At 45.7% G+C, this 17,232-nt stretch overlaps 1 protein-coding gene across 1 annotated transcript; it reads left to right on the top strand.

Annotated features, from left to right (window-relative positions):
- The first annotated feature begins 11,719 nt into the window (after positions 1 to 11,719).
- On the top strand, positions 11,720 to 14,673 carry CHURC1 (churchill domain containing 1). The gene is made up of 4 exons (XM_069731696.1): positions 11,720 to 11,871; positions 12,790 to 12,925; positions 13,035 to 13,105; positions 14,505 to 14,673. The coding sequence occupies exons 1-4, from the start codon at positions 11,833 to 11,835 to the stop codon at positions 14,595 to 14,597; spliced, it is 339 nt and encodes a 112-aa protein (XP_069587797.1). The 5' UTR covers positions 11,720 to 11,832; the 3' UTR covers positions 14,598 to 14,673.
- Positions 14,674 to 17,232: the final 2,559 nt, after the last annotated feature.

Genomic DNA, 17,232 nt, shown 5'->3' on the forward strand with positions numbered 1-17,232 from the left:
CGGTACTTCACATGTTGATTTAGACCCTTCAAGTTTATATACCTGATGGTTATATACCTGATGGTTTGGGTACCAGAAATAATCGGGAATAATATCCTAGTCCCCATTCCGATTGTGCAACTGGGGAGATCACATTTGATTTTACAAGATCCCTGAGACCTAATGTTAATAAGTTGTGATCTCTTGATGTTGGAAGGGTAGTGATTTTTAGACCCTGAGGATGGGGGGGGGAAATTAACTCTATTAAGAGGCCCTCCTTGAGAACATTGAGAACCCAGTGGGAACTGGTGATGTTTTTCCACTGACCAGCATATTTTGAGAGTCTTCCCCCCACCGGGTCGGAGTCATTGTTTGTCCTGTTGGGATTGCTGCTGCTGTTGTGGGACAAAAATATTTTTTCCTCTACCCCTTGCATAACTCCATCTGCCAGTTTTGCCTTTACCGCTCGCTTGAGAGGGTTGAGACTGTGAGGCACGAAATACCGGATTACTCACCGGTAATGCTCTTTTATAGAGCCCACGACAGCACCCACTAGAGAGAGGGGATCCGCCCCTAGGAACAGGAAACCTACAGAGAGATAAAAGGGGCGGCCCCCCCTCGCTCCTCAGTTGTTTTACAGAGAATAGGAGGAACCGCCGCCAGGTTTTAGTTAACAGGTTCAGGTATATACATATATATATATACATATTTACAACCTTATGCTACATCCTTCTAATATTTACACCTCACCAAAAAAGCACCACGTGCAACTATATAAGGAAAAGGGAGGGATGTGAACGGGTGCTGTCGTGGGCTCTATAAAAGAGCATTACCGGTGAGTAATCCATTATTTTCTATTCGCCACGACAGCACCCACTAGAGAGAATTACAGAGACTATAGATTGGGTGGGTTTACTGAGTCAAGGACCGATACCCCAAAGGTTAGATCAGAAGCAGAGGATAGATCTAATCTATAATGCTTATAGAAGGTATTAGGTGAAGACCAAGTTGCAGCCTTACATATAAGGTCTATTGGCACATTCGCCCTTTCTGCCCAGGAAGTCGACAAGGCTCTTGTAGAGTGTGCTCCTATATGCATTGGAGGATCTCTTCTTCCAGCTTTATACGCCAAGATTATGGCCTCTCTGATCCAGCGAGATAATGTGTTCTTTGTGACTCTGGCACCCTTGGTTTTACCCTGGAAAGACACAAAGAGAGCCCTACTCTTCCTCCAGTCCCTAGTTCTCTCTAAATAGGCCAAGACAGTCCTTTTTACATCTAGGGTGTGAAGTCTTTCTTTTTCTGGAGTTGAGTGGTTCTCATAAAAGGTAGGTAACAAGATCTCCTGGGATCTATGAAAAGTAGTGGCCACCTTAGGGAGATAACAAGGATCTGTTTTTAAAAGTATCCTATCTGATGTCACAGATAAAAAGGGAGGATCTATAGATAATGCATGAAGATCACTTACTCTTCTAGCAGAAACTAACGCCACTAATAATACAGTTTTCAAAGAAATATTTTTTAGTGAGGCTGCATGGAGAGGCTCAAAAGGTGGTTGTGTCAATGCATTTAGGACTATAGATAGATCCCACTGAGGAACCTGTGGTATACTAATTGGTCTCGATCTCTCACAAGCAGATATAAACCGGGATTTCCATTTATTACCCGCGTCATAATTAAAAAGAGCTCCTAAGGCTGAAACCTGAACCTTCAGAGTGCTTACGGAGAGTCCTAATTCCAGACCCTTTTGTAGAAATTCTAACATTGGAAATATAGGAACTTCAGAGGAAAGTTGTGTAGTATGGAACTGAAGAAATTTCTTCCAAATTCTAACGTAAATCCTGGAAGTTGAAGGTTTTCTACTCTTCATAAGAGTATCTATTAACCCATTAGAAAACCCCCTGAGATTTAGTAACCGCCTCTCAAACTCCATGCAGTTAAGTTCATGCCCTTTGCCTGAGGATGGAGGAATGGACCCTGAGAGAGCAAGTCCTTGGACTGAGGCAGAATCCATGGATCTGACACTGACATCGCCCTCAGCCATGAGAACCATGGCCTTTTGGGCCAGAATGGGGCTATTAACAGAACTCTTGCGCCTTCCTCCCTTATTTTTCTTATTACTATAGGCAATAGATTCCATGGAGGGAAAGCATAGGCCAGGTCGAATGTCCATTGTACCTGGAGGGCATCGAGTATGTCCGGCTTGTCCTCCCTGTTTAGAGAGGCAAACACCTTGACCTGCCGGTTGGCTCTTGTGGCAAACAAGTCTATTTGAGGAACACCCCATCGAGCTGTTATCAATTTGAAAATTTTTCTGTTTAGCATCCATTCCCCCTGATGAAGAGTGTGACGGCTCAGGAAATCGGCACAAAAGTTGTCTGTGCCTCTGATGTGCACTGCTGACAGTGATAGCAGATGACCTTCGGCTAACTCCATGATGTCTGATGCCACCTCCCTGAGTTTGTCCGACCGCGTACCTCCTTGATGGTTCAGATAAGCCACCGCAGTGGTGTTGTCGGAGAATACTCTTGTATGAGAGCTGCTGAGCTGAGGAAAAAAGTGAAGTAGGGAATAATATATAGCCCTCAACTCTTTGACATTCGAGGAACTATTAAGTTCTGAGCTGGACCAAAGATCCTGAACCCACTGATCCTGAAAATGTGCCCCCCAGCCTTCAGGACTAGCATCTGTGGTCACTATACTAGAAGGGGTGATTACCCATAGAACCCCCTTTGAAAGATTTTCCTGATCCAACCACCACTTAAGGGAGTGTAATACTTCCGACGTTAGGAAAACCGTTTTATCCAGACATCCTCTATTCTTAATGTCCTCCTCCAATACAAATTTTTGTAGATGCCTAGTATGGAACTGCGCCCACTGGACCGCAGAAATGCACGATGTTAGAGAACCTAGTAATGACATGACCTGTCTTAGTGACATAATACGCTTTTTTATTGCTAAGGATACTTTATCAACTATGGAAATCTTCTTATCCTCAGGCAGCTTACAAATCTGGTCAACCGAATCCAGAAGGAGCCCAAGGAATTTCTGACACGTTACAGGCTGAAGTCTAGATTTTTCCCAATTAACCAGCCAGCCCAGGGATTGTAAGGATAACACTACCTCCCGTAACCTCTGCTCACACTGTAGGGGGTTTTTACCTACAATCAATAGGTCATCTAAATATGGAATGACCAAAGTATCCTTTACCCGTAAAAAAGACATTACTTCCAATAGTAATTTAGTAAAAACCCTTGGGGCCATAGATAACCCGAAGGGCATTGCCCTGTATTGTAGATGACGAATTTGCCCCTCTATACAAACTGCTACCCGAAGAAATTGCTGGTGTAAATGATGTATAGGAATATGGTAATAAGCATCCTTAAGATCCAATACTACCATGTAACAGTTTGGAAATAGATTTTTTATAGCTGAACGAATGGATTCCATCTTAAATGTTTTAGGTCTTATAAAGGAATTCAGCTTTCTTAAATTAATTATAGTTCTGAAAGAGCCATCCGGCTTACTAATCAGAAACAAGGGAGAGTAAAATCCCCTCCCTATCTGGGAAGATGGAACCTCCACTAGGACTTGTTTGAGTAGGAGGGATTTAACCTCGGTTTCAAGTGCCTCTTGCTGAGGCCTGGATCTTAAGGTGGTAAGAAGGAAAGAATCCGGAGGAGTTCTAATAAAGTCTAATGTGAGGCCTGAAGATATTAATTCAATAGCCCATGGATTAATCGTTACTGCTTTCCATTGTTGACTAAATTGTTTTAGTCTTCCACCCACCGGAGAAATATAATCAATGGAATTTATCTGCTGGCTTGAAGGGGCGTTTATTAAACAAATTTCCTTTTTGTTTGAAATCTTTATTATTCCATCTGTCTCTGAAGCCTCCCCTCCTTCCGAATGGTGGCTTCCTGAACGCCCTTCTGTAAGACGGAATAAAGGGATTAGGAAACCCTTTCTTCCTTTCCCCCGCCTTAGTGAGTATATCATCAAGGACTGCTCCAAAGAGGTACTCACCCTGACAGGGTATGGCACACAATTTGGATCTAGACTGGGCATCCCCCTTCCAGTTTTTTAGCCATAATGCACGCCGAGCCGTATTGGAGAGATTAGCTGTTCTGGCCGCGAGGCGGAGAGAATCAATTGAGGCATCCGATATAAAAGCAGCAGCACCCTTAATCAAAGGAATAGATGCCCGTAACTTCTCCCTGGATACGCCACTTTTAATATTTTGATCCAGCTGTTCCAGCCAGACTAGCATAGGCCTGCTAGTACACGTGGCTGAGATTGCCGGCTTGAATGCCGTGACACAGGCTTCCCACGATTTTTTAAGAAGTGCGTCTGATTTTCGATCCATGGGATCTGATAAGGAACCTGCATCCTCCACGGGTAAGGAGAAACGGCGAGATGTAGACGCAACCGCCGCATCCACTTTTGGTATTTTAGCCCAGGCATTCAAATCCTTGTCATCGAAGGTGTAGCGTCTCTTACAGGATATTGGCACAAACCCCTTTTAACCTCTAATCCATTCTTTCTTAACGAGGTCTTTTATGGCCTGGTTTACCGGAAATACGTGGCCCTTCCGCTGAGAAAGACCAGCGAACATGACTTCCTGTGGTGTTTGGGGTTCTTTTGACTCAGATAACCCCATCGTATTCCTCACTGACTTAACTAAGTTGTTTATACCATCAGTTGGAAAACAGACAAAGTCTTCTTCCTCTGAAGAATTGGACAGCTGAGAGACATCTGAGTCGACCTCCCCACTCTCTGCTGACGTGTCAGCTTTAGGTGAGGATACTCTTCTACTTCTTTTTTCAATATTTACAGAAGAACCACCTCCCAACGACGAACGAAGTTCTTCCCGAATTATAAGCCGTATCTCATTCATCTTAACCGACTCCTCCTGCCGCAAGGTGTTATCTATACACGTCTGACACAGACTTTTAAGATAGGAGTCAGGCAGGGGTTCGGTACATATAGCACATTGTTTGTGCTTGATCTTCCCCGTCCTCTTTGCCTAGGAACAATATAAGCAAAGGAATCAATATAAGCTTCAGTGAATCTATATATACACTCACCCAGCGTATTATTTTATACCGGCTGCGGGGTTGCCTTAGCTTGGGATGTAGAACAGGACGACTTCCTTCCTGATTTGTCAGTGGAGTCACTTATTCTAGAGTGTCCACTACTCCTTTTCCTGGCTTCACCACTGGGTACTAGTGGCTCTTCCATAGGGTGCACACCGACCTCCTCTTGGGACGACATAATGACACACTGACTGCACTACTAACTCAACTTTATAGTGCAGTAACTCCCTGTACACGCCCTTTCCTCCGCTGCATCCCCCTTTTTTTTTTTTACTCACAGAAGTCCGGCGTCAGGGCAATGGAACCGCATAGAGGAATCCAATATGGCGGTTCCCCCGGAAATGGTACTCCAACCCCGGAAGTTCAAGCCTCTTTTTCCGGGACGCTGATGCTACTGCGCATGCGCCCGCGTCTCTGCTGCACCAGAAGACGCCGCCGTAAGCGCTGCACCTACAACCATGTCGCCTCTACCTTGGAGGGACCAGGAGGGAAACCCAGACCGGGGAGTCGCCACACAGCCGCTCAGCCCCACATACCTCAGGAGGGCACCATCTACCTGCTCCAGGTCCGGGCCGGACAAGGTACTTGTCGCACTGTCATCGCTTCACACAACGGTGTCCCAGCAGGGAGACCATTGGTAACCTCCAGGCTTCACATCAGCCGCAGCAGATGAGGGGGAAGCCAGCAGGATCATTCCCCCGACACTGTCTACCCGCTCTGGGGCCCCTGCCGCTCAGCAGAGTCGTACAGGCGGCAGTCCAGGCGGGTCTTCCTCTTCTTAGCTCCATAGAGTCTTCTCTGTGGGTTCCCATCTAGGAACAGGAAACCAACTGAGGAGCGAGGGGGGGCCGCCCCTTTTATCTCTCTGTAGGTTTCCTGTTCCTAGGGGCGGATCCCCTCTCTCTAGTGGGTGCTGTCGTGGCGAATAGAAAAAAAACGTTTTCTAGGTGGTTTTTGCTCCGGTAGTGCTTTTTTCTTGTCAGTAGCTTTGTCAAGAATGTCATCTAGTGCTGGACCGAAGACTTATTCCCCTTTAAAGGGTATGGCACACAGTTTGGCTTTAGAAGTAATGTCGCCACTCCACATTTTAAGCTAGAGAGCTCTTCTGGCAGAGTTGGAAAGCACTAGGGACCTGGCGGCAACTCTAACAGATTCCAGAGAAGCATCAGCCAGAAAACCAGTAGCCTTATGTAGAATAGGGAGCGAGTCTAACATTTCACCTCTTGAGGTACCCTGAGATATATGGGTTTCCAATTTCTCTAGCCAACGGGAGAGGGCCCTAGCCACACAAGTAGAGGCAATGTTAGCTTTAAGGACAGATGTAGAAGTTTCCCATGACTTCTTCAGGAGACTTTCAATCTTCCTATCCATAGGATCCTTCAATTGTGAAGAATCCTCAAAAGGGAGCGCTGTTCTCTTGGCAACTCTAGCCACCTGAACATCAACCCTAGGAATGTCCCACTTAACAAATTCACCCTCCAGAGGAAATCTATGTTTCATTTCTGAGGGGGAGCTGAGGCATTTCTCTGGTAGTTCCCATTCTTGATCAATCAGACTAATGATATTAGCGTGTACAGGGAACCCCAGTCTTTTCTCCGATCTAAGCCCACCAAGCATTTGATCCTGTATGGACTGTGGTTCAGATTCCTATTCTAACCCCATAGTGTTACGAACAGCAGACACTAGATCCTCAATATATTCTGAGGAGAAGAGGTATTTTCTGACCTCAGCTTTGGGTGAAACCAGATCTTCCCAACCAACAGACGAGGTATGAGAGAGGTCTGAATCAGAATCCACAACCTGTATTTTTCAGCTGGAGAATGTGGTGGCGGAGGTGGCGGTGGAGGAGTGAAAGCTGCCAAGGAAGATTGTACCTCCTGTTGTACAAGAGAGCGAATTTCATCTAACAGAGATGGATGCTCGGCTTTTACTATCCTGTCAGTGCATGGCTGGCAGAGTTTTTTGTCCCGAAGAGGAGGGAATTTAGTATTACAGACCGGGCTCTTCTTCCTATAGGCGACTTTGGGAGCAGACTTTTCTCCCTAAAATAGAAGGGAGAGAGGAGTGAGGACACAGAATCCCCCTAACATTACTACCTCCCGGACCCAATCCCTGCATACACTCACTGTAGCAGGGGTAGCGCTGGGCTCTGCAGACGCAAGGCATGAAGAGCCATCCATACTGAGGGTATTCAGCCTTACCTCAGTGGTGACTTCTGCAGGATTTTATAGACCTCTGTCCCAGCACCTGCCTCCAGAGATCGTACACTCCCCCTCCCGGATCCATGTGTCAGACGCCATTAGGCCTGACACGCCGGCCGGCGAACCCGGAATTACCGGCTTCATGCGAATATGAAAACCGGAAGTGACGTGCGCGACCGCTGACGTCACTTCCGGAACGCCGAGGCCGAGAATGCGGAGGAGGAGAAGCCGGGGAGCTCAGAGAGGAGCCCGGCTGGGGATCCCTGGCCAGCTTTGCCCTCGTGGGGGCGCGGGAAGGCCAGGAAGGGGTACCGAGGTACCTGCATGCAGGACGACGGGAGCAGCACCGGAGGAGGCCAGAAGTGACCACCAGCTGTCCGGCTAACAGGCAAAGCCTGTATAAGGTACTGCAGTCACCAGCCACTACAGCACATGGAACACCTCTCCCTGTCCCATGGGGAACAGGAAAGACACTGGCTAGTGGGAGGTGGGCGGTCCTTTTAACCTCTCTGTATTTTCTGTTCCCCATTAGGGCAAAGAGACAACCTCCCTATGCTGTCGTGGAAGGTGACTAGAGAAAACAACAATATCCCTCACCTGTCAGTTGTTCTGTCCCACGCTGTAATCCATGTCTGGGGGATAGTTTACAACCTGGATGGTGACAAGAAGCGACCGTCCAGGCTGAGAACCATTGGCGAATGAGCTGCAGCGAGCCCAGCATCAGTGACACAATCAAGGTTACTGCCTATCACTAAGACTACGTTCCCAGCCGGGCTGAACTGCAGTGACCTCAGCACTATGGGAAAAAGTCAGTGATGAGGTCACCGCAGTTCAAGCTCAGTGACTTCACCGCAGATCACGGTGAGACATTCAGTGGAATTAGGTGTTAGGTGAGTATAACTGTGTTTGTTATTTTTAAATGAAAATGGAAAACTGTTTTGCTTTATCTATTTATATAATTACCTTGTAATGCTTTCATTTCCTGTTCTGTCCAGATGTCACCGTATCCCAGAATTCCAAGTGGAGGAAGTTCACCGACTGCTATATTGAGACACCAAAGTGATATGTGTCTCAATATGGAAACTGCTGCTGGTACCAACCTATTGTGCGGTACCACCAGCGGAACACCGTCGCACCACACACACATACTCGCGCAGCACCACCAGCGGAACACCGTCTGGATTGCCTGCCCAGGTGAGTATAATCTAACCTCTTTTTCTCATCTTTCACGATACATCAGGGGCTTATCTACAGCATTACAGAATGCTGTGGATAAGCCCCTGATGCTGATGGACTTAGCTCAACTTCGATTTTGGGGGTGACAGGTTCCCTTTAAAATGAACTTTTGTTTGTGGGAAAACCCCTTTAAAAATCAAATATCAAAGCCAACATGGCTCCTCCTAAAAAGTACGCCAATGACAATGAAAGAAAAGGCAAAGGCACAATGTCGAAGACAACAATGGAGAGATGAGACTCTTGAAGAGCAACAGCATCGCTGGGACAAAAACAATGCATATAAGCGTAGGTGTCAAGCACATGAGTCCCCTGATACAAACGTCACTAGATTATCACAGGATGCCATTAGGCAACAACAGCGCTGCATGCCTGCCCCCATCGTGACAATACCGCCTCCATCTAGTTTCAAATAAAAGACTTCATTCTGGCTGTCTTTATTTACCATACAACTATAGAATTAGCAACGGATAGGTGTCTTAGGCTTCTTTCACACTAGCGTCGGAATCTCCCCATCGCAATGCGTCGGGGAGAGATTCCAACGCTAGCGTTTGCTGCATTGCACAATGGAGGCAGCGGATGCATTTTTCCGGCGCATCCGCTGCCCCATTGTAAGGTGGGGGCGGAGTTCCGGCCGCGCATGCGCGGTCGGAAAAAGTGGTCCGTCGGGAGAAAAAAACGTTACATGTAGGGTTTTTTTCTCCCGACAGTCCGCCAAAGCACGACGCATTCGTCGCAAGACGGATGCGAAGTGTGCAAATCCGTTGCAAATGCGTCGTCAATAGAAGTGTATGGGGAAAAAACGCATCCTGCAAGCACTTTTGCAGGATGCGTTTTTTCTGCAAAACGACGCATTGTGACGGATTTAAAAAAACGCTAGTGTGAAAGTAGCCTTATAGAACCCCACTTGCCACTGCTACAGGGAAAGTGGGAAGAGTCGGGCAAAGCGCCAGAATTGGTGCATCCAATAGATGTGCCTTTTCTGGGCGGCTGCGGGCTATTTTTAGGCTTGGGGCCTATATCAATGGCCCCTTACCAGAATGAGAATACCAGCCTCCAGCTGTCAGCAAGGCTGGTTGTCAAAAATGAAGGGAACCCCATGCCGTTTTTATTTAAATATTTTAAAAAAAAAAACAGCGTGGGGGCCCCTCTATTCTTGATAACCAGCCTTGCTGAAGCTGAGGGTTGCAGCCCCCAGCTGTGAGTTTTGCCTGCCTGGTTACCAGGGGAAACCACGCCAGGCTTTTTCATTTATTTATAGCGCAGAAGCTGACTGAGGAACGTCTCTTCAGCCACCCCTGCTGTCACTGTTATTAGCAGCAGCAGGTGGTGGCTGATGGGAGTGATAGTCCCATCAGCTGCCGCCTGCTGTCACTGTTATCATAGTAACATAGTAACATAGTTAGTAAGGCCGAAAAAAGACATTTGTCCATCCAGTTCAGCCTATATTCCATCATAATAAATCCCCAGATCTACGTCCTTCTACAGAACCTAATAATTTATGATACAATATTGTTCTGCTCCAGGAAGACATCCAGGCCTCTCTTGAACCCCTCGACTGAGTTCGCCATCACCACCTCCTCAGGCAAGCAATTCCAGATTCTCACTGCCCTAACAGTAAAGAATCCTCTTCTATGTTGGTGGAAAAACCTTCTCTCCTCCAGACGCAAAGAATGCCCCCTTGTGCCCGTCACCTTCCTTGGTATAAACAGATCCTCAGCGAGATATTTGTATTGTCCCCTTATATACTTATACATGGTTATTAGATCGCCCCTCAGTCGTCTTTTTTCTAGACTAAATAATCCTAATTTCGCTAATCTATCTGGGTACTGTATTCTCCCATCCCCTTTATTAATTTTGTTGCCCTCCTTTGTACTCTCTCTAGTTCCATTATATCCTTCCTGAGCACCGGTGCCCAAAACTGGACACAGTACTCCATGTGCGGTCTAACTAGGGATTTGTACAGAGGCAGTATAATGCTCTCATCATGTGTATCCAGACCTCTTTTAATGCACCCCATGATCCTGTTTGCCTTGGCAGCTGCTGCCTGGCACTGGCTGCTCCAGGTAAGTTTATCATTAACTAGGATCCCCAAGTCCTTCTCCCTGTCAGATTTACCCAGTGGTTTCCCGTTCAGTGTGTAATGGTGAGATTGATTCCTTCTTCCCATGTGTATAACCTTACATTTATCATTGTTAAACCTCATCTGCCACCTTTCAGCCCAAGTTTCCAACTTATCCAGATCCATCTGTAGCAGAATACTATCTTCTCTTGTATTAACTGCTTTACATAGTTTTGTATCATCTGCAAATATCGATATTTTACTGTGTAAACCTTCTACCAGATCATTAATGAATATGTTGAAGAGTTATCAGTTATGTAACTCTCATCATTCTGCCCTGCTCGCGCCGATCGCCGGGCAGAGCAGGGGAGAATGATGAGAGCCGTCTTCAGCACCGGGCGCCAGGGAACAGCGCTTACTGTAACGCTTCTTCTCAGGCACCGTACATGTGGTACTGATGCGGCACACACATGCTGCAAGTATTACACACACACTGACAGCTCCGGTATCGGCAATATCAGGACGTGATAAACTGGCCTAAAACCAATTTTAAAAACATGATAAAGAATATGGTTAAAGTGTTTCCAAAAAAAGGGGCGGAACTCAATGCTTCATTTAATCAGTCTGCGCCACAGCTTCCAATACAGTGATCAACTTTGTTTCTCTCTGGGCAAATATAATATTCCCACCACAAGCACCACAGCGAATAACAGCTATTCCTCGTACCATAGAGGATTTCAGACTTTTAAGTCTACACAATGGGGCGTCATACTGAATCTCTGATAAACGGACTGTAGACAGAACTCCTGACTGAGTAACATAATGAGATGACAACAGGAACACAAAGATTCAGCAGGCCCACGTAAGTGCCTTAGGTCTCAGACCTATTTGGACCTTGTCCAGCAGGCACTGTGCTCATGTGCTTACACAAAGTATTTCCCATGACCTCGGACTTCTTTCTAATTAAATAATATAATGGCAAACTGCGCCAGAGCGCCCTCTTACACTCTCAGGATAGGTGGCATCACTAGTTGGTTTCCCGCCACAAACAGAACATCCCGGAATAAGCGCCGCACTGTGAGAACTGTGGCGCAGTGCGCCCTCTTGTGGCGATGTGTAAGAATGCAGCGTTGTCTTCGTTCTCGCGATAGTTGCCGTCCCGGAACCAGCTGGTCTCTGTGCGCTGCTTGCATAGTGCAGCTATTCACGCAGGACTCTGATTTACGAAGTTTGCGTGGCCAAGAGCGCAGGAGATAGCGCCATGTGTGGAGGTTGCGTGCAGCAGGAATACCCGGACCGGGTGAGGAGGTGCTGCAGGAGCTGTGGTCAGAGAGGGAGCGATGGTCGCTGTGTGCGTCCTAGGAGAGGAGAAGCTAGGTGACGACCACCAGGGGGGCTCCTCTAGTGCTGTGGTTGTCTCCAGCTGGCAGGTTGTACATGTCTGCCTCATATGAATGAGAAGATTTATCACTCAGGAGACTGGACATGATAAGAAGCGTCCACGTGTGGCGGCCATTATGCTTGTCACGCTAGTTAGTGGTTGCTGGCCGCCCTCATGGTTGGCGACGGTGGTGGTTGCCAGTCACCCTCATGGTTGGCGACGGTGCTGGTTGCCGGTTGACCTTATGGTTCGCGACTGTGGTGGTTGCCAGGCAACCCCATGGTTGGCGATGGTGGTGGTTGGCAACTGGTGGTTGCTGGTTGACCTCATGGTTGGCAGCCCTCGTGGTTTTGCCCATGTGGTTGGCACTTGTGATACAACAAATTTATTATTTTCCCCATGGAAAAAAAAAAATTTGAAAAAAACTAGACTCTTCTCATGGACCAGTGCTGCACCCCTCCCTCCATCAGCATCCTGCTGGGGTATCTGATCGGCTGCAGCGGTCGCATTTCATTGTAGTCAAACAAACGGTGCTAGGACGCCCACATGATGCCCCTACGAGATGTCGATGCCGAGTACGGAGGAGTAAGGTTTATTTTGTCATTTCCCTGGGCCTGGTAGAAAAAGGGTGAATAGTAGTCGGCAGCCTACATAAAGGGGGTGTCCACTTTCAGGGGTAATTTTATTTTTTTTCAAAGTTGCAATAAATGGTAATGATATTCCTTTTGCCCGTTGTAGCAAGCAGGTGCCAATCACTGAATTCACCATATGAAGCGCTGTAGATATTTCTGTATAGCCCCTCTGTGCCCTGATACACATCTGCTTACTTACATTTAGGGGAACACGTGTTTGGAGACCGGATCCTTTCTGTTGAATTATGTAAGTTGTGCAAAGTGCAATACGCGAGACTTTGTGCTCATCGCCAATAAAACAGCGGATGATGAGGATGGAGAAGAGATCATCACATACGATCGTAAGTGTTCCTGGTTGCTTCTGTCTTCTACGCCCAGTGGGCCGCGCGTCATGATGAACTTTCATGAAACTTTGAAATTGAGTAAAATAACTCTTGTGTTTGTTTTCAGATATGTGCAAAAATTGCCACCATGTGATTGCCAAGCACGAGTATACCTTCAGCGTGGTGGATGAATATCAGGTACGGAGTGTATTTTGTTATCTAACACTTTTAATCAGAGACTATGGCATTCATTTATTCACAGCGTAGGTGGGGTCTCACATGTCTGCACCCCCACCCCATCATCAGAAATAATCAGAAAAAGGGGCCCGGATCGTCTGATCCTCCTCTGGCTATGTTCAGATACAGTTTTTTTAGGCATCCCAAAGCCACGAGTTTTTCAAGCAGAACCCTCTTAAGGAAATGCTTCTCAGGATATGTGCACACTTAAAGCTGAGGCTTTCCTAGGCGAATCTCCTTCAGGAAAAAGACAGCAAACCAGCAGCTGAAGGTTTTTTTTTTTTCTATCATCTAAATTCTTAACTGTCAAGTGATTTCTTTTAGCCACTTTACTTTTTCCAAGCCTGAAGTGGTTAAAAGAAGTACCATTTTAAGCTGCTGTGTATTAGGCCTCTTTCACACGTCCAGATAATTCCGGTACCAGAGGAATCAGTACCGGAATTATCCGTGTCCGTGTGCTCATGTAGATATTAGGACCATCCATAATTTGCATAGTTTTAGGCGCTCGCTCAAAACACATTTGTTCAGAGCGGCCTATCACATTCAGTAATCAGTCATCTCATGTTTGTGTGTGTGTAGCCCATTCACTATCTCCATCTATTCCCCACCCCCTGAAGATGGCTGGACCATCATTGTAATACATCATTGTAAATACACACCTGTACTTTGTATCTCCGCCACTGGGCACTTTTCAAACTTATTTAGAGTTTAAAAAAAAAATCCTAATATGAACAGCCAATGTGGATTTTCTATAGAAATGAATAGGAAGAGTTTTGCAAATATTTTTTTGGGGTAGAATTTTAGATGACTTCCACTCCAAAAATTCATTAAAAACCTCCATGCGAACATAAGCCTCACTGCAGTTTGGAGAACTCCGTAAGGAGCGGCATTTTAAAGAGTAATACTTTATTAAAAAATATATATACATTTTATATTTTACTCCCCATTTAATTGCAAGCAGATTGGCGAGTTAAGACAAATGCTTTCTATTACGGTAAATAAGTATGCACTCAGGAACAGTGCACCTCCACTGATTTGCTTGCAATCAAAAGGGCAGTAAAATCTAAAAAAGTTTATAAAGGTTTTCTAAAGTCAATGGGACTGACAGGCGGCCAAGTAAAGTGTTCTGCTGTTGCATTCTTCACCGCCTTTCCTTTCATGTACCTCCTCACTGTAGGGGCTGTTGTAAGGATGTAACAATAATTCCATGGATCAGTGTGGGGCCACAGGAGTGGGAGCCCCCCGGATCATCTCTTATTATTCAGATGTCTGTCATGTACTGTATTAATAACGATGAAATGATGAAAAACAATGTTCTGCTGGGCTCTGCTGCCATGATTGTGTCTCTGCTTTGTTTCAGGAGTACACCATGCTCTGTATGCTGTGTGGCAGAGCAGAAGACTCTATTAGTGTCCTGCCCGATGACCCACGACAGATGGCTCCACTCTTCTAGAGATAGTTTATCAGCAGAGTTTTCTATTTGTTTACCGTGTTTTTGTTCTTATTGTATTAAAGTTAATTGTACTGAACGTAACTTTTCACTGAGCCAGGGTTTCTCAACCTTTCACATTTCAAATAATATCTCACAATGGCATTTCAATAACACCACTGCCAGTGTGTGCATGGGCGTCCATTGGCTCCCAACAATGTGAACGTGGGGTAACCATTGGCTATCATAGCATATTGGTTTACCTGATAAGCTCAGCCCAAGGCTGAGCTTCACAGGAGGACCAATATTTCTCTATACACTCCCAGTACGGTGGTATTCTAGTAAATTAGGCCAAACAATTACAGGTTCAAGTCCTATAAGGGAACTAAATAATAAAAATAAAAAGTTTAAAATATTAACCCTTTTACCACCATAGACGTATAGTCACCTCTAAGGTTGGCTTCCCCTGTTTTCTGCAGTCTCCTACGCTGAGCCTGCAACTTTCCTGACACATGTCAGTTGATTTCATCAGCTGACATGTTCCCCTAAAAGCTGAGGGTAGAATCGCGATCCACCTGCGGCAGTTAACATGTTTAATGCCACTGTCAACCTCTGACAGCAGCGATTTAACATGCTCGCAACAGAAGCGCACCACTAATACCGCCCTTCAGCGTCCGTGTCATATGACTACGGGTCGCCATGACATCCCTGGTTCTGCCCTGTGGTTGTTATTGCCGGATAACTATGAGCGCCGCCTAGTTGTCTCGGCTTATAGCAAATGATAATTTCTGCCACACACAGCAGGGCTGAAGCACTGCTGTGTATAGCAGAAGCAATCGGATGATCACAGCTTCTAGTCTCCCGTGGAGACTATTGAAGCAAGTAAAAAAATAACTATTTTTAAAAATATTTAAAAAAAATAAGTTTAGATCACCCCCTTTTTCCCCCGTTCAAAATAAAACGATTAAAAAAAAATTAAAATACACATATTTGGTATCGCCATGTTCTGAATCGCCTGATCTATAAATATGTATAACGAATTAATCTGATCGGTAAACAGTGTAACAAGAAAAAAAATCAAAACCACAGAATTGCGGTTTTTTGGTTACTTAACCCCTTTACCCCCAAGGGTGGTTTGCACGTTATGGACCGGACCAATTTTTACAATTCTGACCACTGTCCCTTTGAGGTTATAACTCTGGAATGCTTCAACGGATCCCGGTGATTCTGACATAGTTTTCTCGTGACATATTGTACTTCATGATAGTGGTAAAATTTCCTTGATATTACCTGCATTTATTTGTGAAAAAACGGAAATTTGGCGAAAATTTCGCAATTTTCCAACTTTGAATTTTTATGCAATTAAATCACAGAGAAATGTCACACAAAATACTTAATAAGTAACATTTCCCACATGTCTACTTTACATCAGCACAATTTTGGAACCAAAATTTTTGCTTGTTAGGGAGTTATAAGGGTTAAAAGTTGACCAGCAATTTCTCATTTTTACAACATTTTTTTTTTTTAGGGACCACATCTCAATTGAAGTCATTTTGAGGGGTCTATATGATAGAAAATACCCAAGTGTGACACCATTGTAAAAACTGCACCCCTCAAGGTGCTCAAAACCATATTCAAGAAGTTTATTAACCCTTCTGGTGCTTCACAGGAATTTTTGGAATGTTTAAATAAGAATGAACATTTAACTTTTTTTCACAAAAAATTTACTTCAGCTCCAATTTGTTTTAATTTACCAAGGGTAACAGGAGAAAATGGACCCCAAAAGTTGTTGTACAATTTGTCCTGAGTACGCCGATACCCCATATGTGGGGGTAAACCACTGTTTGGGCGTATGACAGAGCTCGGAAGCGAAGTAGCGCCATTTGACTTTTCAATGCAAAATTGACTGGAATCGAGATGGGACACCATGTTGCGTTTGGAGAGCCCCTGATGTGCCTAAACATTGAAACCCCCCACAAGTGACACCATTTTGGAAAGTAGACCCCCTAAGGAACTTATCTAGAGGTATGGTGAGCACTTTGACCCACCAAGTGCTTTACAGAAGTTTATAATGCAGAACAGTAAAAAAAAAAATTCCCACAAAAATTATTTTTTAGTCCCCAGTTTTGTATTTTCCCGAGGGTAACAGGAAAATGGCCGCGGGATGCCGCGCGTGCGCATTAGAGATCGCGGCGGCCATTTTCCCAAAGCCGAGATGCAAACTCGGCTTTGGGAAAATGGCCGCCGCGATCTCTAATGCGCGCGCGCGGCATCCCGCGGCCATTTTCCTGAAGCCCCGTGCAGCAGAGCACTCGATCTGCGCACGCGCGGCCCCAGGAAGATGGCCGCCCCCACCGACGAAAGGGATGACAGCGCAGATCGCGCGCTGTGTCTTCACCACTACGCCACCAACGTAAAGCTGAGGAAGAACCAGCGATGTCACCACGCCCTCCCGACCTGACCAGCCTGATTGACAGGCGAAAACGGCGACTTTGGTAAGTTATTTCTCAGCATACATGGGGAATCGGGGTACACTACATACACTATAGGAACACACAGCGCAGGCCCTATTTAACAGTATTTATAGCTCAATCTCAAAAAACGGGGTGACAGGTTCCCTTTAAAGACGCTTTTTATTGCAAAAAATATTTTTTGCGTT

Source organism: Ranitomeya imitator, chromosome 1 (assembly GCF_032444005.1).
Source record: "Ranitomeya imitator isolate aRanImi1 chromosome 1, aRanImi1.pri, whole genome shotgun sequence".
NCBI lineage: Eukaryota > Metazoa > Chordata > Amphibia > Anura > Dendrobatidae > Ranitomeya > Ranitomeya imitator.